We start from the raw sequence: 23,123 nt of genomic DNA, 5'->3' as shown, positions 1-23,123 counted from the left end.
TGCTAAACTGAATTGCACTTCGTCGTAGCTGCACTCTGCAATGACAGTAAAGTTGAATCTGATCTCATCTAATATTTAGAATGATTTAGTTGAAATTAAAATATAGAGTGCCACCCACAGTCTTTAGTCTTAGCTTTAGAAACACTTCACAAATAAATAAATAAATGTTAAAGAAGGTAAAAGGTTTAAAATGTGAGAAATGGTGTATCATGAATTTATATCGCAAGCCTTTATAGAAGCAAATACATAAACATGCTAATGCACGCTCACCCACACACACTCACATTCACGCACTCACCTACACATATACTGTTTAATCTACTTAATTGAACCTGACTTTGAATAACTAAACAAATGAGGAAATTCACAAGGGGCACTTGATCCCTTCTCGGCTAATGGATTGGAGATTCCTTTCCCATAGGGGCATTTGGGCAAACAAGACCCAGTAATCTCTGAATTGATGAGTTGACTCTCTGTCTGCATCAAATTTCTCCACTAAAGAGCTGTTGAACCCCTGATACAGTGTTGGTAGTTAGCCAGATACTCAATTTGCAGACACAGGCAGAACTGTGGGCTCGCTCTGGTTTCACTATCAGTGTTGCGATATGCCATAGATTTGCAAGATAAATGCACAGGAGGATAGATGCATGTAAGATTTAAGATAAATGTCAAGGATGACTCTACCTGGCTCAGGTTTCTTGGCTCTGACGAGAAAGTTTCTAATTGTGCAAATGACTGAAATATAGTTCTTTAACACTGTCCACAGTTATTTTAAAGACCACTCATGACTCATTTTGTCTTGTAGGATGCACAATCTTGTAGTTCAACCAAAAAGGATAAAACTCCATTGTAGATTTAGGTGACAAATTTATTAAAGTCCTGCCATTTAATCAGGAATCATCATCATTGCCATCATTACCAGAGGGAATAAATAAGACATAAAACATTTTCCACATAAACAAACATATACATCAAACCCCAGGTGCTACAGCAAGTTCTTCCTCTGGGTTGTTTTCGGTAGAACAAAACGAACGAGATACATCTGAGAACACACAAATGCATAGAAGTAATTGGACCTCTAGGTACCATTAAGACAACATCTACATTTTTGCCTATATCCCTGTTAAAGAATGTACAAAGTCCTCATATCTGGGTTCTTATTCGTGTCCAGGAAGGGGTTTGTATAAAAATAAAGTCTCCACAATGATAAACCATTATATTTATATATATATATAGACATTTGGCAACAACCAGACATTTAAAGACTCTGAATGTTCAACTGAATCCTGCACCTGAACACATCGTAAAAAAAACACAGAGATGGGAAGTTGGTGAAAATCCAAATGAAAGCTGAATTTGTTTGACAGATTTCTTGCTTTACATAACTTTTACTAATGAGGAACAATTGTCAGGCCAAGTGCTTTTATTGAAGGACATTTTCTCTCCTTCCTTCCATCCAGATCCCAGATATTGAACGGACCTGTCAATCAGATATTGGTGAGATCCAAGGACAACAGTCTAGTCCTTTACACAATCACTGTCCTGTGTGACTACTTTCCAATTCCTAAAATCCAACTTAAGACACAGAAAACTAAAAAAGAAGAGTCAACTTTCTTGTCACTGACTGATCAAAACTGCCCATGGTCCACTTCATCTAACCAGGAGGCAGGACTGGCGGGAAAGTCTGGGTATCCTCCACTGCTGCCGGTCGAGAGGTCCGAGCTGGGGCCATTGGCGGCCCCCATGGAGACCCTCACGGTGGGGTTGATCCCAGGCCCGCTGCCCTGGGTCATGATAGAAAGGCCAGAGTCAGGGTAGACCAAGCTGGAGATGAGAGGCTGGTGTCTGGGTAGTGCCTGAAGCGACCCTGGTGACTGAGGAAGGCCGTAGGGGCTGTTGGAGCGGATATCATGGAACTGGTCTTGAGAGGGGAGGACGCCGTGCTCTAGGGGGAAGGAGCTGTGGTTGTTGGCCCCTTGGCGGCCCCCCATGGCTGGAGAAGACTCGCTCAGGCTGCTGTAGATGCCGTTGGTGAGGCCGAGCTCTGACATGGGTGGTTCGTCTGTGCAACAAGGACAAGAAGACAAAGGTGATATTTGTTATTCTGATTGGAGTACATTACATTAATTTCTTGTATATTTCCTAAATCTCTTTCATTGTCCCATTAGCAACTGAGTTAGCATGCTTGCTTTGCTAGCATGGATAGCTTTTTCTCTTCTTCAGTAACTGTTTTCTTGAATGAAATAGCGTACTACAAACCCGGAACAGCAAAGTAGAGGGAAAATAGAGTTTGGGAACTCTTTCGACTGCATAGGGCTAAAATGTCACCAAACTTCTAGAACCACATATTTCAGGCAGATGTACAGAAATGGCAGCAATTACGGCTGGTACGGCTTACGGTATCAACCGAAATAACCCAGTACTAACTAGGTTAGCTTCAAAACCTCTCCAGTCAAAGGATACTTGCATTCCATCCTTTTTTGTACCCATATCTTGAAAAAAATCCTATTTGTATGCTTTTGCTTGCAGCCAATCACCGCAAGCATTCTTCAATTTAATGTGACGTGTGACTGGCCCACTACCACAGCAGCTACAACCCATACAGTCTGTGTTGTGGCCAACCCGGTCTCACTAAAAAGCAATCGAAATCTGGTGCTTGGGCAGTGACTTGTGGCGTCAGACACTGACAAAAAAATCCCATCCTTTAACGTTGGCATGATATGCGGCCAGTTGCCATTATAGTTTAACGGTGCTTGGCAGTGTCCGAGGGAAACACGGTGGGACAAGAATGAAAATTAAGGTGGCGAAAGTCAGAATAAGGTGGGCAGGAGGGGTGGTGGATGGGTCCAACAAACACCAACTTTCACGTGGGTGAGCAGTGTTGCGTCCCGTAAGATTCTAAAGCCAAACCCTGTTCTTTTTTCCTAAACCTAACCACGTGTTTTTGTTGCCTAGCCCCAGCCGTGTGCGTAAGTTGTTGGACGAAAAAAAAGTCAGTTTGCGGTGTTGTGCTGACGTAGTGCACTTATTTTAAGGGAGACTGTATGTGAACGGTAAATTTCCTGAGAAAATCGAAGTGTATTTTGAAAGAAGTCAATGCATGTAACAGGCAGAACTTGACAGGGTGCCCCAGAACGTCAATAACCAACGCACCCAGGGTACCTTTCACGTCATATCTGGACATGGAACCAAATGTCAAGGTCAGAGTGAGAATGTGTTAGTGTGCCAATATCGAGTGTGATGTATTCGACAGAGCTTTTAATAATTTCCACACTTTCAAAATGTATTTGTGTAAAAATAATTTGGATAGGGAGGCAGTGTCATTTTATATAACTGAATGCCTACATAAACACGATGGGCATCTAATGAAGTGGGAAAAAAAGGTATCAAATGACAAACTCTATTGGAATTAGTATCACTTAAAGGGTATTGGGATCGGTACTAGTATCATAATTTTTTAAACAGTACACAGCCTGAGCAGTAATGATGGTTTCTGGGTCCTGGCCTTGTGTATGCTGGTCTTACTGGAGCACACTGGAAACTAACCTGTGCTTTTCCTACTACGACACGTCAGAATGGCTGCAATAAAAATACTCTATTCATTCTGTGTGGTTGACTCTACCTGTAAAGGACACCTCGGCGTCACTGTCCATGCCCTCCTCCTGGATGCTGTCCTTGTCAGATTTGGAGCTTCCCCGCGACCTCTTCATGTTGCGAAAGTACTGGCCCCACCTCTGCCGACCGGCGTCTTTCTTCAACCTTTTCTCTTTAGCTCGTCTGTTCTGAAACCAGACCTGGAGGGTAAAAAGACGAGATGTATTATTTAGATTAGAATTTCTTTATCTTCCTTTTATATGAAATACATTTGACTGTTTAAGCACAACAAGAGGAAATTAGGCCTAAGTATAAAATAAGAATTAAAACAATTATTTTAGTGGCTTCAATTGTTCTTCATTTTGTAAATTACCAACATATAGGCCTGTTCCTTTGACAAAGTTGCAGCAAAATTAAACTAAATGCCTCAGAGCACAACTGACAATTATTCACCAGTCTTAAAGGACCATAACTATACAAATAACCCACAATGTTTTTTAGTAATCATGCCTCTCATACACAAGTCAAAGTCCTCTATATCCAGAGTCCTCCTTTCTTTCCTTGAAGCACATATTATGCTTTAAAGCATTACAACAAAATTAATTTTCAAGGACTGTCTGGACGCGGCTTCGCACCTCTGTGAGTCCAAGCAGGAGACTGAAACAGTGACACTGAACGTAATCCTGGGAGCAGCGTCCCCCACACCTGATTTATCACGCATTTAATTAACTCCACGACAGCTACAAGTTGTCCTCACCCCGCGGAGCAGACAGGTTAGCGTGCCACTGCTTTAAATTATTCAACTTTAAGTCTTCTCCATCCACTTTTGATTTGATCTATAAATTTTAGCTTGCACTTTGGAAAACACAAACACTACATAGTCCATAAACTTCAGCTGCCTATAACCTCACAGCTTGAAATTTGACACAAAATACAAATGCCGCATTTCTTATTCATTTTTATCTTACGCACAAATTTAATTCATTTCACCATCACGGGCACAGAGAGCAGTTTTACATTCTCCTTAATGATATTCCACCCTGAGTGAACCCTCTTCACCCCTTCCCTTTCACTGAATAATGAGGAGCATTTTAGTGGCTTCCGTCTCTACTTTTGTCCTTGCAAATAAAACAATATATATGACCACCACCTAGCAACCGGCGCGAGGCTCCTCAGCAGCAGACAATATGCGGGGGGCCCTCTTAGCATTGTTAACGAGCTTGCACTTAAACCATGCTGACTTTCATGTGGACTTCATTTTACTCCATCTAGCCGTAAATCCCCCCCCCCCCAACACACACACACACACACACACATACACACACTTATTCTTACAGTAGGCTCGTGCCAGTTCAGCCACAATTGTCCCTTCATAATGAAGTCAGGACACTAATGGAATAGCCTTTAATGGATAATAATATACTTTACCTGCACAACCCGCATATCCAGGCCCGTCTCTGATGATAGCTGCTCCCGGACGTGGCGGGCAGGTTTAGGAGAGTTATTGTAGGCGTTCTTCAGTGTTTCCAGCTGTTTAGCAGTGATGGTCGTTCGTGGCCTTTTCGCAGTCGAGTCTGCTTCTGAAAAATGGATGGACAGCACACAGTGTAAGACAGTGTTGGACAGTTATTCTGCGTTTAAGTGGTAGATTTTTTTAAAACATTCCAGGCCTGAGGTTTTAAGAGAAATGGTTTAAAGGGGCAGTTCACCCAAAAACCAAAATTACACATTTCCTCTTACCTGTAGTGCTATATAACCGTCTACATTGTTTTAGTGTGAGTTGCCGAGTGTTGGAGATATCAGCTATAGAGATGTCTGCCTTCTCTACAATATAATGAAACTAGATGGGACTCCACCCTCCACATACACAAAATAAATACAACACCTTTTCTTTTCTTTATGCCACTTTGAGCACCACAAGTCGAGTGCCATTCAGTTCCATTATACTGCAGAGAAGGCAGACATCTCTATGGCCGATATCTCCAACACTCAGCAACTCACACCAAAATAATTTAGACTGATAAATAGCACTACAGGTAAGAGAAAAAAATATTTATTGTCAATTTGGGGGTGAACTGTCCCTTTAATTTTGCAATACTTGAATTAACATGCAATGAGACAAACTGGAGAATGAACAGTATTAGTCTAATGTTGTACACTTTTGCAATTAATTGCTGTCTCTAACACTATATTAGTTAAATGATAGTAAAATATAGGTTGTTGATAAAATATTACAACGTCCCCGTGACAAATTCTTTATGTGCACATATTTCAGGTCAAAAACATGATAAACTTTGATAGAAACACATACTCACAGACAGCATAAAACAAGCCTGCATAATATACAACTTTCTAATGTACCATAAATGGATAAACTCTCCTCTGCCTATAAACCAAAACCTGGCATCCTGTGCATAATTGCATCATGTCTGCACATCTGTTGGCCAGCACAGCAAAATAGGAAACCATCATCCAAATGGATGCTGCCCAAGTAATTGCGCCCTCTCATTAGTAAAATAAACGTGTGTGTTTTTAGTGAAAACTTGCGTTAACTCGTTGCGTAAATCAACACTTGGTGTCCGGGCAGTAAATTCAAACAAACAGATGGGGAGATAAAACTTGGCCATGCCCAGTGTGCCCTATCAGGAGCAGAGCCTGCTGGGAAGTTAATGCAGCAGTGGTTGATATAAGCTGAGTATCTAAAGAAAGTGTTTTGGAGGAAAAGTGTCTGGAAATGTTATTATATTACTATTATAACACATGATAAAGTATATTTAACTACTGTAATTCAAAGCAATTCACATGCTTCAGCTGGTAAATCATAAAAGCCCACATGATTGTTAATTATTTCCTCAGTGAACAACAAATCACACAATATTTTTATACTGTATGTAGGTCCATGTTTCAGATAATAATATGTGTTTGATAATATAGCTTAATTTAACTTGTTTATTAGCAATTTAGTAAAAAAAATCTGTGAACATTTTCAGTTTCAGTATTTCCTGGTTAAAAAAAGGTTAAATAAAATAAAATAAAAATATTAAAACAGGTTATTTGACGGTAAATAGCCAAAAATATTATTATCAAAAAGCATTTTGTTCTGAATCATTTCCGATGATGTGACTTGCAATTGTAATAATTCAGTTTTTTTTTGTGTCATACATGAGAAATGTGTCCTTATGTTCAGACTTCTGTTAACCACCGAATACACCCAAATAAAAGCAAGAAACTGCAATTTACTGCAAATGTGTAATTCCAGGAAAATACTAAATAATATAAGCCTTTGTCCTTCAACTCAATTTTTAATTTTCAATGTAAAAACATTTAGAGATTTAAGAGATCATAACTATTATAACAGGTGAACAGTTATTTCATCTGCAACATAATAAAAGAGAATAGTAGGTTGTTTTACTCTATTTTTCTCTCTCACACAGGCCTACACACACACACACACACACACACACACACACACACACACAATAATAAGAGTTATTGAAAGCTGATTCCCGCAGAGTGCAAGTGAAGCCTCCAGGCCTCCACTTGACGCAGTTTGCTATCGATTGAGTTGCGGGCAACGACGCAATTAGCGCAGGTGGGTCAGAGTTTATGGGTGACCTCATTGTCACGTCAAACGCGCAACTCAAAGCAGCTACTTAAAAACAAGTCTGCAGACAAACGCATCGTATAACACACAGAGTATACACGTCTGCCAATGACGCGATTCTCAGGCCAGTGAAAGAAACACTGAGACAGCCATTTTGCGCCTCACCTCTCTGTTTGGCGGTCTCGTAGTCGGCCTTACACACCAGCCTGCTGTCCTCCATCAGGTAGTACTCGTCACCTGTGGCCAGCTGCCTCTTGCACACGATGCAGGCGAAGCAGTGCAGGTGGTAGACAAAGTCCTGCGCTCTCCTCACCACCTGTGTGGGCGGGATCCCCTGCTGACAGGCTGCGCACTTGGTCCCGAATCTCCTTTTAGGAAATTAGACGGTTTCCATCAATACATAACAGCTTTACAAACATCATCATAGTCCAAATATAATCTTAAGTAACAGTTATAATATAGTTATAACGAAAAAGATTCGATTTTTTTAAGCTACTCACTTGAAGAAATCCTCTTTGCAGTAGACGCTGTCGCCCCTGCTGAAGCACTTCTCCGACAGTTGCGCCTGGCAGTCACTGCATTTCAGGCACTTGCTGTGCCAGTGGCGATCCAGCACTTTGAGGATAAAGCGGTCCACGATGTGTTGATTGCAGCCTGCACACACTGGGATTTCTGAAGGAGACAAGATGGAACCACCACATTTTTAGTCCTCTCACTATATATTATATATGCATCATACACGCAGATAACAACTGAACCTGCTTGCTGTGCGTAATACGTGCGCACGCACAATACTTAGTCATTATCTGTTAATATACGCACTTTTAATGATGTAAGACGTCATGATTTATAGCCTAAAGCAGCATGAAAATACCTCCAAATAATGGTTCACTTGAAAAAAAAAAAAAGTTGAATATTTGGTCGTTTTATTTTTAATGACCTGAAAAACAGTCTGGAAAATAATACACCATTTTCAAACGGAGGTCAAATTCAGTTGACTTATATTTCATAAATCTACCTTCTTCATCACCAAATCACCATCATCACTTTTTGTTCCACCTTTCCCGGTCTCAATTAATCACCCACATGCAGTGAAACAATTACTTAAACAGGATAAACATAATTGCATCGCACCCTATAAACACAAAAACCAACAAACAAAACAGAAATAAAGAACCAACATGGCCTGCTGATTAGATCGCCTGTTTTCCTTCATTATAAAAAAGCATGGTTAAATAAGAGGGGAGTATCCCTCCATGAGTCCGACCTGTATCAGTGTCTGATGGTTGTCCACATGGTGCACATAATGCCAGCTGACACTACCACATGTGTTTGTGCAGGGACTTTTAATATGCCTGCAGATTTCATCTATTAGGAAATCCATTTGCAGATATTTTAGTTTCATAGAGGAAACTGTACAAACTCAATCACCTGAAATATATGGGCTAAATATTAAGTAAACAGATTGTTTTTATTTTACATTTCAGATTCAGTCCTTGTGCTTGGCGTTAAATAAAGGGTTTCGTGTGTTTGAAATCAGACTCCGACAGAGACATTCTCATATTTCTACTATATATTTCCACTCATGTATTCAAGCTTGTATATCTCACTGATAAAAACAAACAAACTATAAGACAAATTTCAAATTTTAATTGATGAACTTGTGTAAAACCTTTTGTAGAATTATTAGAATAAAATACCCTATATATCACGGCATACAGACAACATAACTACTTCTTAAATATTCATGATTTAAACTGACATTCACACATTTATTCTGCCCACAGATTATACAGAAAAAAAAATCCAAATAAATAAATCCATAAATCCAGTTGTGCAGACCGGAGTTTGCAGATTTTTTTTTTTACAAGAAAATTAAGAAAAAATGTGTCAGGCAATTCAAATCCCTAAGTGAGGTGAAAGCTTCAGCATCGTCTTGGGAATTAGTAGCTCGTTAATCCAACAGCGGTCGGCTGGTTATAATTTTGTCACGTGTAATCATCTTTAACAAGCGGCAGCAGCCACTTTTACGCAAGGTCAGTTTCACACCGACAGGCCTACAGGCTGTAACAGCACAAACCCCCATCTGAGGTATTTTAACAATCCTCCCCCAAAGCAACAACTACTGATTAAAACAGCTTTCCAGCTATTTTTTTTTTTAAAAGTAAAAATATGTCAAACTAAAATACCAAGTCAGACGTTATCAGGCCTCTTTATGACTAATTTAAAGAGGCACAACCACTTCATATTCCATCCGTGCAAGGAATCGCATTCCCATTGTTCTATTGTGGACAATTCATGAAACATTAATGAAGCATTTCTTCTGCCATCACCAGCGAAGCCGCTGCACAAGTGTGGTGGTGGGAGCCACGTCAAGAACAGGTGTATCCAGGTCATCATTAATTCAACGCGCTCTGTAAAACTAGAAAGCTGCGGCCTGTAGTCTCGCGGTACAAACCAAATAAGGCGTCCGAGCGATTTGCTCGCCTTGTGGGAAGTATTAAAAATATAGAAACGTAAAAATCCAAATTTAAAATCCCGTGCGTAAATTCGCAATGGCCTGTCTAACTTTGGAACAGCTGATCCGAAGCAACCCCCCAATACACCTTTTATAACTGTTAGAAATGGGACTTTGCAAAAGGAAATGCAGTGTTAACGCATGTAGTTTACAAAACAAAAATCATAGAACAACTTTTAAAAAATATAGATTACACCTTAACGTGGTTGGAACTATGTTCTTCATCATGTACAACCTTTAAAACAAAGGTTAATGTCAGACTTATCAATGCGTAAAACCAACCTACAAATTAAAACAGTGCGTAAACCCAGTAACGCCCAAATTAACCCTCCAAAACAGCGCACTGAATATTAATATTACATATCAAAATTTGCACAACCATCCAGTTAAATCAGAGGTAAAAGGCCTGATGCGTAAAAAAAACAGAAGCAACGAAAATGGCACGTGTCCTCTGTCTCACCAGCTGTAAAACTGATCCGTTGGACAGGACAATTTCGCAAAATTAAAACGACTCTACAGCTGTATCATCCATCATCCATCATCCACACAGCAGCTATGATACACACTTATCAACACGGTGGAAACATTATTAACACACTGCATTTACAGCCACGCGTTAAAGCCCATTTAAAGACACTAAATCACATGTTAACGCGCTCATGTGCGCTATAAACAGCGCACAAACGAATGAAATGATTATATTTTGGCTTCCGGTTACCTTTCCGTAGCTCCTCACTGTGCGACAGCAGCGCCAGCAGCATCTCCGCGTTATTCGGTGCCTCTTTTGGAGAGTTGCGCTCACCATGTCCATCCATCGCTCATGATTTACGCATACATTAACGTAAATCTGTCCCGTTTGTGATCTGTCCACACTCATACAGCAGCCAGGTGTTGCCAAATTTACGTATCAGGAGCCGAAATGAGAACAAGAGCGCGCGAGCGTGCGGTGGAGTTTGCTTTTCTGCTTCACTGTGTTGAAGCCTGTGCAGGATTACGCTGCGCCGTTTCCCGGGCGACAGGGAGATAGATTAACATCACCTACAGAGTACCTTACCCGGAAGAGGAATAAACAAGAGGCGAGAGGAAAAGCCAATAGGGTCTCAGTGCTGGGTGGTAACGTTACTCAGAGACGCGTTACAATGTGGCCTATTACTCTCTAGAAAAGTATTTATTTTCTTCACATGCTCTTTAAATTTGGCTTCCAAACTAAAATTTAATAACACAAAATCCACTTTTATCCTACTCTGAAATGACTCAGCCCTCTTTTAAAGTCCTTTCTCAGTTCTTTGAGTATCCCTAGTGAAGGATATCATGACTATCTTTTTGTTTTTGGATGACCTGCTCATACATAAAAGGCAAAGAATAAAAATGTGTTCATGCTACAGTGTTGTAAGTTGCATAGAAATTCCACTTTTGAAATAAAAGAATATGGAAAATAGTCTGCAACTAATTCTGATTACAGTTTTGATATTGCTTCACCGAGTTGGTGCGTAATATTCTCCTCACTGTTTTGAGTGAGAAGCCCAAACAAGGCGCTTACACACAACATTATTACATAAAATGGTAATGATCCCTGCGTGGACACTGGGCTGATGCAATGAGGAATAGAGAACAACAAAACGAGCAAGATTTAAACCTTAAAAAAATTCCAAAAAAACTGGACACCACAATGTTGTTGATTTATTATGTAAATCGATCAGAGTGGTTTCTCGCGAGGATTCGCCAAGGCAATCCATTTTTAATTCAGATTCCGGTACTGCCATGCGTAAAGGGAAGATTGGGCCCTGGGGGAACACTACTTGTTAAGACCTTTGCCTTTTTATTTTTATTTTTTAATTTTTTAGCCTACCATACAAAAAATAAAGAAAACAAACAAACAAAAAAAAAAAAAACAAATAGCAGTGGCCCAGCATTTTTTTCTTTTTATTTTACAAACAGATTTGTTTGGAACACTTGGACGAAGATAAAACTGTCACTGTTTTGTTTGTCGCTATTATTTTACTTTATTTTTATTTACAACAACGCCTTTTCATTGAATTAAATGTATTTGCTTATGGAGCAATGTGTGCCATCCTTGATTTTGATCAGATGTTAACTGATTTTACATTTCTTACACACACACACACACACACACGCAATCTCCATCTCGTGTGTGTTGAGTGCCTCAAAGACAAGTGTTTATTTAGGGGAGAGATTGGCTGTTCAATAACATGTTGATCGGGCCAACACCCCAATGAATTTTATTGACACTGATCTTTGGCACAAAAGAGCGCCTGGGGAAATCACGGGTAGTGCCACAGCCGCCCGGGCCGCTGATGAATCCAAAATCAATGTCCTATTTGCCTGCATTTTAGAAGTATATGAAAGGCGTTTGGGAGAAAGGTGCGGGGTTCATGGGTGCCCCCTTTTACTTTTCAGCTTTGTAATAATTTTTATGTCGTATTGATCGCTCACTTTTGAGGGGAGGGGGGGAGGGCGCGACTGTAATGTGACAACAAAGCGATAAAATGACCATCAGGGTAAATGGTCAGTCAGCGGGAGAGAGTCGGTGGGATGGTTAAATAAGTTCATGGTTTTTGTTTGATTTTTTAAATGTATTTAATTTTATTTTTTGCGTCAATTTGAATTTATCCGAATTTATTTTGGAGTTTTCTTTCCCATAATGTCACACACGCCATTATAGCTACATAAAATGACAATCTTGATTTGTGTTGCCACACGCGCAATGATTGCAGCCTTACAATAACAAAAACATCTCATTCCAGAAACAGGCAAAACTGGCATCAATCTGTCTTTACATGCCTCCCAATATTCGTACAACTCACTAATAATTTAAATATTTTGGAGACGCTGTGCATCAGACCACAGCTCCTCCACCGGCTATACCTCAGGTGTCCCACCTGTCGGGGCAGGAATGTGACACCTGTTGCGCATTTCGTGTCGGTGGTCTGCGGGATGGGAGCAGCTCCGCAGCCTGCTGCTGGTAGTCTGTCGAGGCTGCTGTCGCCACAGTGGGGTCCGGTGGTCTCTCTCTCTCTCTCTCTGTGTCTGTCTCCCCATATCCGCTCCCTGCACCCATGCACCCTGCACCCTGCGCTCCCGTTACAACCGCAGGCGGCGGTGTGAAATGACAGCACGCGCATAACATCTGTTGGTGTGATTCTGCAACAATGAAGGCTCATTACAGATTCATAACGTCTCCCACACGCAGCGCAAAAAGAAGCGACTCTAAAACAGTCTGTGGACATCAACACGGGCTGGTGCGTAACAGGAGGGTTGCTGCATGTCCTGTTTGGGCGCATCTAACCTCCACATGATCACGCATTAAAAAAATATTTGAAAGTCAGTCTTGCTTTTCACATTAAAATAAAAAACTGGTCCATTTCACGCTTGTCAGAGTTCACTCAGACAAACAAGAGCTGCAAATTTGCTGTATTATCCTCCATTTTACGCGTAATTGTAACCCATTAACAGACCCCAGGACATCAGTTAAACTCAGTGCTGTCTGCATCCTTCCCCCAACCCCAAATCATCACGCATATGCATGATAAAATTAGTTAAAATGGGCTCTTACCTTGGCCTGAGCTGTACCGGGAGAAATTCCCAGTGCTCTGACAGCTTGACCCCGGGTGTTCAAGCAACATTTTGAAGACGTCCCGATGCTCCAAAGGTAAAAGGCAGCGCCAAAACGCTTCTGATTTCAAAAATACTGACGATTCAAACCCGCACTTCCCTGGAGATTTATCCTCTCGAGTGTGACTTGAGCTCTGTTCGATGGCAACTCGCCTTCTGCAAAATGTTGAAAAGGACGCCCGTCGACCTCTCTCCTTCCGTCAGCCGCCGAGGACGGAAACTTTGAATATTCATCAAGTTGCTCTTTGATTCCGCGTTGATAAGCTCGAGATGAGGTGGAAGACGAGGGGCGGGTGGCAGTGGAAAAGTGTCTGACCATTAGCGGCGTCAGCTGACCTGACTGTGAGCCCGGCGGTGCCTGCGACTTTACTCAAGTACCAAAGTAAGCGGCGGTCAGCGCTGCCTCTGTCCAGGGTGCTGAAAGGGGAGTTTCTCTAAACAGGCTGGAGGCGCGCACACACACACACACACACACACACACACACACACACACACACACACACACACACACACACTTTGCCCTCCCCTCTTCTCCTTATCTATGTTGTGGTGCACGTGTCTGTCTTTCAAGGCGCACAATGGGGCAATTGGGCAGCGCTCAGGGCATTGTTGTCATGCGTTTCCATCATTGCGTCTCTCTTTTGTTTGGTTAAAAATAGACCGCATCGCATTAATGATACAAGTGGACGGAGCGTACATACCGTTATGTTAGCTGATGCTGTGCTACGGTTAGGCTGTGCTGCAATAAAAACAGCTGGGACTACTTTACAATGACTGACGCGTAATAAATAAAAGTTTTGATTGAGAAATATAGTGCAGAAAATTCATCTTTTTATTTTTGTGTTTGAATATAAATGCATTTAGTTTATTAAGACACATTTTCTTTTAAAAACACCTTAATTTATGTGTTCCTCTAAGATTTCAATCCACGCGCCTGCGCAGAGCTGAGCGCCCATTTGGCTCCGTGCCATGCCTCATGCCTTTGACACGGTGCCAATTACCACCACAACGCACAAACCTACTCTGACGTAGTCCTACAGCTTTGATTCAATTTTACTCGCCCAGCACGCCAGCTCACAAGTGCTGTAAGCCAATTAGACCTACGCTGTTCATTAGTCCACTCAGGGCAATTAACCTCCCAAACCTGCGCAGAAATCAACCATCTTTTTTCTTTTCCCATTAAACATCACTGACTTTACACCCTCTGTCTCTCCACCTTCACATGAGGTCCAGATTTTAAAAATAATATCTAGTGGATGCTTGTTTTCTTGTGTGTTCATGGGCAGTAATCTCTGGTCAACAAGTCAGTGTGGATCTTTATGCAGATTAAGGGAGAACTGTTTGTAAATCTGGAAGGAGCTGTACACAGTAACCTAAAGCCAAGGCTGCATCAAAGGAACTTAGACTGCAGGCGCAACAACAGGACTGCTTTTGCTTTTGCTTTCATCCACTGTGAGGAGAGTCTTTGCTGTTCCACTGTGACACTGTGCATGGTGAGGGTGTGTTCAATAACATATGCAACCTTTCAAATTTACCTATAAAGCAAAAGCAGCATTGAAAACTGAACTTATATGGAGGACTATGCTGTCACACCGCACAATCATTTTGTCTCCTTTGCACAAACATCACCACGAGGAGGCCGATGCTTTTATCCTGTTTTGTTTATCCTCGGCCAAACTGGAGCATCATCACAGGAAATTGCTAAAGTGTTAACACACCTGGGTCCCACTTGAGAAAGCAGCTGCAATCAGCCATTAAGGGTCCTCCATGAAGACTCCAACCTTTTGCACCTATTAGAACTTGATTTTTGACCTTGAATATGAGCAGGTTCAACAGGCTCACGAGTGCTCTGTGTATTAGACTCGAAGCCTCGGCCCTGAAGGGGTTTCTTCAAAGGATGTGAAGGGGAAGGGCGTGCTGCACATGAAACCTCTGTTTTCCTTCGAGTGAGAGCACTTACCTGGAAAGAGAATGGAGTTTGTGTTTCATGTGTAATAGAAGATGATCTTATAGCTTGTGTTTTTGCACTAAAAGGGCCTTTTTTCTTTTTTTTCTTGCAGGTGTAAAGAAAGACCAAACATTAGTATCTTTTACTATGCATCATGCTGTCTTATTCAAGCAATATTTTAAGAAAAAGATGCGATAATTAAGCCTAATCCACTCAGAGGATGGGCGATACTTAAAATAATGTCTAACTGAATCATGTCTTAAACTTTCTGTAAAACATTTTTACAGACATTGACATCAAAATAATTGAAATTTGACAGCCTTTAAATGCAGCATTCTTTGCTTAATCAGCAAACATGAACATTGAGCCATTTAATACAAGACAAAACTGTGAAGGCCTTTACTGACTGACAAAAATAAGGGTAGCAGAATGAAACATAGTGCGAGAAGTCTCCAATACCGTCCAATCTCAAACAGGAGATTTCTCAGATTTGATCAGAATTCTACTAAAATTCACACTTTGACAGAATGTGCTGGCTTTAATACATTTACACTCACATATTGAAGCACATGCCCTTGCCTTGTTAGCACTTGCCATCTTACATGCTTGCATATGTCAACAAGTGCCTCTGTGTGCTACTCTATGCTGAACTGTGCACATACTGTATGTTTGTGTGTATAACTGCTTTTGCACAGCTGAGTTGGGTGACCGAGTGTTACCGCGGGGGGTCCGTGCGCACCCATGCCACCCCTCTGACACCAGGCTGCCATTGTGCTCCTGTCATGATCAATCATGTCCTCCAAAGACTGGCCTTGTTCGGGAGGGAGGGGACCAATCACACGCCTCATTAGCCAGGCTTGGTTACTCCTAAGCGGAGTAGTCCCAGGACACCTCAGCCTGTTGCTGTCTGGAGGGAAAGAGGAAGGGAGCAAGTGTGTGTGAGTCAAGATGGCAGGAGAATGCTAAAAACAGACTTTATAGTGAATATGCAAAAAAAAGAGGACTGAGGAAAACTTGTCAACTTTATTTATCTTGATGTTTTTGGATACATCTGCATCAGTTGCTGCTGGAGAGATGGGTCAACAAAGGTATAAGACCTGGAAAATGAGGCCAGAATTTCTGCAGGAATAAGTTGTTGACCCAAAGAATACTTCTAGATACTAAAAATCCAACCACCGGCTGTAGATACTGTAGATAAAGGCCCACCCTCTGCGTCCCCTGAGCAACCAGCCTCTAGTTTTCAACCATAGCAAGCGACTCTCATTGTTTTGAAATGGCTCCATCTGGCAAGGTTTCACTGACCAGGCCGACCGTGGCTCGCTCCCCCAGCAGCTGGCTAAACTGCCCAACCGCTTTTCCGCTTGGCCCTCGGAGTAACCGACACTCTCTGGTGGCTTTGCCCCTCCGACTCACTCACACACACACACACAATAACACATGAGGTTAACTGTCCCCCGGCCTGCCAGTCCTGGGGTCAGCTGGCTTGAGTCGAAGAAGGGGAGGGAGATATGCTGGAGGGGTGGTGTGGGCTGGAGTGGGTGACACCATTTAGCCCTTTGTTATCCACCCAGGAGAGCTGGAGAAATGGTTCAGGATGTGTACTGTAAGAAAATATATTTGGAAATCTAAAGACAAGGACAAAACAGGCAAACGCTCTAAGCTGTTATTCCCTATGATTTATCACACGTCTTATCATTATGGGCTTAACTCAACAGCTGGCCCTTAAGAGTCCAACGCAGGTTCCATTATTTGTGCATGAGGGTCTACTCCAGGCTAAAAAGGGCTGCCACCTCTGCCCAGCATCAGCCCCTTTGAATATTGATATGCTAATGATGAACAACACAGGGAACAAAGCGTGACTGCTACCACTGGAGACCGATACAATGGCCCCTCAGTCAGGCCTTGACACTTTTACCACCCAACATGTGTCCCCAGTTTCACGCTCAGACAATAAAGGCCAACAACTGTCCATCCATTTATAGGGGGGGATGCTGTTACTCAGTTCCGACGCACTGTCTGGGGGAGCCGAGTGGTTATGTTGTCTTTTAGCCGTCTTTGTCCGTGGTGGGAAGTATCAGCTTTTTGGAGCAGTGATAAGCCACCCCAGAGGCAGACATAATGCCCGGGAGGTCAGAGTTCAAACCTTTCAGGCAGAGCTGAGGCTTGACCTAACTTGTCATTACAGATGTTGGCCTACTGTGGGGTCTATGTGGTTTGCAGGTGGTATATTTTGGTTGAAATACTTAATAGAGAAAATAAAGATTGCTAAAGAGCTTACCAGCGATATGAGCTTTACATCTATGGGCTGGTTTAAAGTAAGTTATGTAGATCTAATCAGCTTTGGAAGGCTTGACAGGATATTTATTTTTACTGTGCACAGGGACATGTTTTGATCAAAAAGAGGCATCTGTGTGGCCAAGAATTTTGGTCAAGGGTTTGTGGGAGGCAATTTAATAGAATCTAATATATCAAAATTTCTTTATTATTCTTTTCTTCATTATTTAAATTTGCTTTATTTACCTATTTAGCTTGTATTGTGCTGTTGTTAAGGATAGCTAATGCAATGCTCAGTTAACACAATTTAATATTTCACCGTACTTACATAGGGGTCAAAAAGCTAAGCTTATGACCTTTTTATTTTCTATGGGAATTTGGGTTTATATTCTACAATTGTTTAAAAAAAAAAGTCAGAATCCACCATTTCTGTTTAGTATTTTCTCCAAAGAATTGTATTCTTGTCCTGTGTGAATAAGTCAATAGGTCTTTGAAACCAGGCTTTGGGAGAAAAGATTTAAATCTATTTTAACAGTTAAATCAATAGAATATGACTATTGAAATAAACCCTGGCTCTGATGTTGCAGTCTGCACTTTAACTAGAATGTTTTATTTCACAAAAGATTGTGTTCAGGACCATTAGAAATCCTTACAGTTGGTGAGCGTATATAATTATCGTACTAATAATTGAAATGTTCATTTTATGGTCTAACAGCATCTCAGATGAACAGTAATACAATCCACAGTTTAGGAGACCTTTCTTTGTCAAAGCTGGAAAAGCATCTGTGTCACCAGTAATACTGACGATGGTCACTGAGCCAGCACTGACAAAAACAGGGCTCTGGCATTCAAATAGCATACTTATATGGAATTTATATGGAATTATTAAATTATTATTATGTTTCACAACTCGTATACTACTACTAATTCTACTTCTACTACTACTAATAAAAATAATAATAATGCAGTGTAAAATTATTGGTAGTTTTCATAAAAGACAATGCATTAATTTAATAAAGGAATTTTGTAAAACATATGTATTAATTTGACTAATTAATGTAATATTTTTTTTACCTAAATCCACATGCCAGAGAGAGACAAAGGACAAAATTTAAAATAAATCCCCCCCCCCCCCCCCCTAAATTAAGACTTGAAACTCACTATATGATACCATTTCATAATATAATTCTGTAGATTTTTATTCATGTATGTCAATACCTTTAAAAGGCCTGACAAAAATCTGCTAGTATGACAAAAAATACTTCATCATTTGAATGGGACATCATGCCTCAATTTAATGTTGTGTTTGGATTTTTAAGGAGGTCATGTGGCAGTGAGTGCTTATAATTGAACTCTAATTGAAATCTCTGTCCCACCCCTTTCTCCCTCTAATGAACCCTCCCAGACACAGAGTGAGCTAGACTCCCAATCTGGACCAGCACAATGAGATGAGCAGATGAACTATAGAGTCCTCTCGGCAGTATGAAACAGCCCCAAGTCCAAGTGATTTTAAACCCCCCTCTTACATCCACCATTACTCCTACCCCACCTTTCTTTTTCCAACTCTTACTTTGTATCCACTTTCTAAATTCTCCACAGTCCCTCACTGATGTATCCCTTTCTCTCGCCATCAGCAGGTGGAAGGTCGAGCGAGGGACACTGATTAGCGACTGTACAAGGCAACAGTCCCTTCAAATGATGGATGTAATCATTCTGCTGCAAAATGAATGTATTTAATATGAGTAATTTATTTGCTGATTAATCATTCTCCATGTCAGAGCGCACCAGACAACCAGCCTGCCATTAGTATCACAGGGTCAGCTGTTTAAAAGCTAGCATTTATCATGGTGTCGCTATTAGATGCCATTATTGCTGAGCTGGTTGGGATTCGGTAAATTAGAAAACTGTTTATTGGGAACCGCGTGGAAGTCACATCCTGAGGTGACATGCCAACATTTTGTCTTCATTTGTTTAATATTTTACTGACAATACCATGCAGTAATATTGTATAAAGTAATAAGAACATACATTTCCATGATTCTTACACACATTTCGAAAGTTATCAGCCCATTAAATGGCTGTTATTAGTGGTTAGCCTCATACAACATATGGGTTTGAAGGGGACTGCTACACCTACTAGTAGGTTCAGAGGGCCATAATTAGCCCATTAAATGGTGATTAGGTGCCAAAACTATGTGGTTAAGTTTAGAAAAAGATCATGGATTTGGGTTAAAATTAAAGCGTTTGCTACATTACATAATGTAACATAATGGAAGTTAAGTGGGTCCTAGCTGAAAACCTTGTGTTTGTTTATTTGTTGTCTTTTTATACTATCTCACATGACTTTCTCCTTTGCTCCAGTCATAGAGGTTGCTGCCTAACAATAAACGTGTTTGTACGTATACTCCCGATGACATCTGGTTTAGGCCATTTAATGTACTGGGTGGATTTAAAGGGCCTTCTGAACTCATTAGTAGGTGTAACAGGCCCCTTCTTACCCATATGTATGAGACTGATAACCACTGAGCCTGTTCACACCTGGTAGTAACATGCTTCTTGGGTGATATGATCATAAGTAGACAGCTCTAAGTCTGTCTTTTCACACCTGGCTTTAGAATGTGTCTCCAAATACGTCTCAAGTGACCACTTGCGATTAGATCTCACTTCCCCACTCTATATGCAAATAAACACGGACATCATTTACATTTCCAAAGACTAAATGCATTGTTGTTTTTAACCAGCAGGAAGTTTGTCATGCTATATGCACACTTACACACACTGTACAAATCGGGACAGCTGGTTAGAGTCCACCCACCCACACACAGTGACAAGGCTAACTATAAGCATAACATGGATAACTTTTATGAATGGGATAAGATATGTAGCCGAGCTGTTTTGATGTCTGTGTGAGTTGGAACCATTTAATGGCTGTTGCTGCTGCGTTAGCTTGTGCTACTTTTGCAGACATTGAACTGACCACTTGCCAGGAGGAAAGGGGCTCTAAGGACGGTCCTTCAGTGCTGCATGGGCAGCAACAGAAAGCCGGGAGTCAGATAAGCAAGGATGTCAGCTAATTATGCGGTCCTTCAATGTGGCCTAGGCCACATTAGCATACACACTGCTGAAAGAATGTGGCCATATGTGGCCCAGACCAACTCTGAATGTGGTCTGAGGCATTGGATCTTAAGACACATTGAGGATGCATTATTTGCATTCAAACCTGTACTTATAGCTGTCCACATGTGATTTGATCACCTAGGACACATGCTAATACCAAGTGTAAACAGCCACTGATAATACACATTAAATCGAGTGATAACATTGGTATGGGTGTTTTTTTTTAAGTTGAGCAGTTGCAACATGATGTACTTTGTTCTCAGTCACTCTATCAGGAATAATCATGGGCTTTGGAGATCAGTTCTCAATTTTCTTAGACTAACAGGTTTATAGCTCAAGATGGATGTTTATGTACCCGGTGGTTGCGGTGGGCATGTGTTTTTTTTGCCTTTCTTTTACATTGAAGGGAGGGGGGGGGCGTGGGTGGGGGTCTAAACATTACGGATAAGAGGCGGCCCGGCACACGCCTGCCTGACGGTCGGTAATCCCACAGTCTCAGACTCATGACCCACTTTCTTGGAGGAGCGTGATGGAGCAGCGGCCTCTTACCCAGGAGCCTCCAGACGCAGGGTGGTGGGGTGGAGGGACCCCTCCCTACTCTGTCAAGACAAAGGAAAAGACAGACTCTTGTGAAGACTCCTGCGAGCCAAATAAGAGGTTCAGGAACACTAATACCTTAACCTGATGCTCTTATCATTCTATCTGATAAATAATTCAGAGGACGTGCCACTTTGGGCTCAGTGCAAAATATCCATCAGTTGGAGGCCTGTTTTATTTTTGATTGCACCTGTTGTTGTGCTTGAGATTCTTCACAGATACTGCGGTATTCTAGCAAACATTTGATGGACGAAAATGCCATTTTACGCAGACGATATTCTATCTTACTACAAGATTTAAAATTGAGTCTGTTGAACAAAGTGGCACATATGCCTGCTTTTTAACCTTGGCCTTCATGAGAGATGCACCATGATTCTTCTTGGGATGCTTCTTCACACTGGATGCTCTCGTCAAATGCAATGACTCTGCTTTTGTTTCCTAAAACAGGAAACTGTGAGACCAATAATATTAAGCAATCTGAGCCATTTCCTAATTAAACAACTGAATTAAGCAGAGATCATCCGCTAATACAAAGGAAATGAAAAGAACAGCTTCTTCATTATTTGTCTTATCCCTTGAAAACATACTGACCGACATCATGGCACGAGCCACAGGCAAATAGGTCAACAAATGATGCATTGATGTATTAGATCATATCACCATGATGCATCTTATTCTTTTATTAACCACCACCTGCCCCTCCTCTTCCATATTTTGTTGTTGAAAACATCTCCCCACGCACGCCACAATACGCGCCGCTCTTACTTCTCTCTTTATCTTAATCCCTGGCAGACTTTAAGTGTCTGGCATCGGGGCAAAATCCCAAACCGGAGAGGAGCGTGTTTGGAGACCTAATCCCCTTACCCATAGACTCGAGTTGCCCTAAATTCACCTCTCTCAAAGTAGGCCAAGAACAAGGAGCCACAACAGAGAGGCAAGCGGCTTCACGAGGGCTCAGTGTTATCACACTGCCAGACAGACAGACAAGAGTGACACACACGTTGGCATGTGTGTACACACAGACAGATGCGTGGACAGATGATGTATAAGCTGGTATACGGTACAGTATAGACAAGCTGGCATACAGACAAAGATGCTAACCTGAAATCATACACACACTTGCTTCCATTTTTTCTCCACAATGCTGAGATACACCTCCTGGTTGTCTCCTGCAGCACCTGACTTTAGCCATAGCCTTCTTTCTTATTCCTCTGCAGCCACTTTTTAATGTTTGGCTCGGCCACTGGAAGAGTAACCAGACCAGCACCTCTCCAGTGTGTTTATTCTCTGTTTCCTGATTAGATGATAACTTTCTTTGAGTGTACAGCGGCTTAATGGGAGATAACACCCTGTTTTGGGAATAGCAGGAGGGGCTGAGTGTAAGCTGTGACCACAAATCAATAATTTTCTAAATCACACCTCCATATGCTGCTCCTGTGGAGGAAGACGTGAAACACCAACTTTAAAAGGCTTGAAATTAAGGTGTTACATGTCGCCATCTCCATGGAAACTCACGTTGACAGCGACTAAAGATATGTCAGCCTGTAACATTATGAAGATGAAGTAATTCGTCATGTAAACGTGTATAGAATGCTCCCCTCAGTGCGAGAAGTACACCGAAAGTGATTCCTCCCTTTAAAAGACTGTATTTGAAACCTTACTAAACATGTTTAACTTTCTTAGACCAATCATTTCGACATAAAGACTTGCAAATTAGTGCATAACTTCTAAACCAATGGTTTAGCAAGCAGAGCACAAAAACTAAATAATTTTAGGTGTTAATATATAGTGACAGTAGTGGTATAGTGACAAAACAGTTTTAATATACGTGCATGTGA

The 23,123-nt window shown here is 41.3% G+C and overlaps 1 protein-coding gene across 3 annotated transcripts; it reads right to left on the bottom strand.

Annotated features, from left to right (window-relative positions):
• Window positions 1–847: 847 nt before the first annotated feature.
• Window positions 848–13,742, bottom strand: lhx3 (LIM homeobox 3). Of its 3 annotated transcripts, none has more exons than XM_050053302.1 (6): window positions 13,291–13,742; window positions 7,699–7,870; window positions 7,364–7,566; window positions 5,023–5,174; window positions 3,623–3,794; window positions 848–2,062 (listed from the first exon to the last, which is right to left on the bottom strand). In XM_050053302.1, exons 1-6 carry the CDS (start codon window positions 13,358–13,360, stop codon window positions 1,629–1,631), a joined length of 1,203 nt encoding a protein of 400 aa, XP_049909259.1. In that variant the 5' UTR covers window positions 13,361–13,742; the 3' UTR covers window positions 848–1,628. The 3 variants fall into 3 exon arrangements, with proteins under 3 accessions (XP_049909259.1, XP_049909258.1, XP_049909256.1); XM_050053301.1 differs by lacking the exon at window positions 13,291–13,742 and adding an exon at window positions 10,435–10,735 and having other exon boundaries at window positions 7,364–7,563; XM_050053299.1 differs by lacking the exon at window positions 13,291–13,742 and adding an exon at window positions 10,435–10,729.
• Window positions 13,743–23,123: the final 9,381 nt, after the last annotated feature.

This window comes from Epinephelus moara, chromosome 9, assembly GCF_006386435.1.
Source record: "Epinephelus moara isolate mb chromosome 9, YSFRI_EMoa_1.0, whole genome shotgun sequence".
Lineage (NCBI taxonomy): Eukaryota > Metazoa > Chordata > Actinopteri > Perciformes > Serranidae > Epinephelus > Epinephelus moara.
The sequence above is the reverse complement of the archived record's forward strand: the minus strand, read 5'-3'. Positions and strand labels throughout refer to the sequence as shown.

Bases quoted from the DNA above. Each gene is read 5' to 3' on its own strand.
- lhx3 (XM_050053299.1), bottom strand. From the start codon at position 10,531: ATGGATGGACATGGTGAGCGCAACTCTCCAAAAGAGGCACCGAATAAC. The intron at 7,567-7,698 runs GTGAGTAGCTTA...ATTTCCTAAAAG, and splicing joins TGCAAAGAGGATTTCTTCAA to GAGATTCGGGACCAAGTGCG. The intron at 3,795-5,022 runs GTAAAGTATATT...TTTACCCTCCAG, and splicing joins TGGATATGCGGGTTGTGCAG to GTCTGGTTTCAGAACAGACG.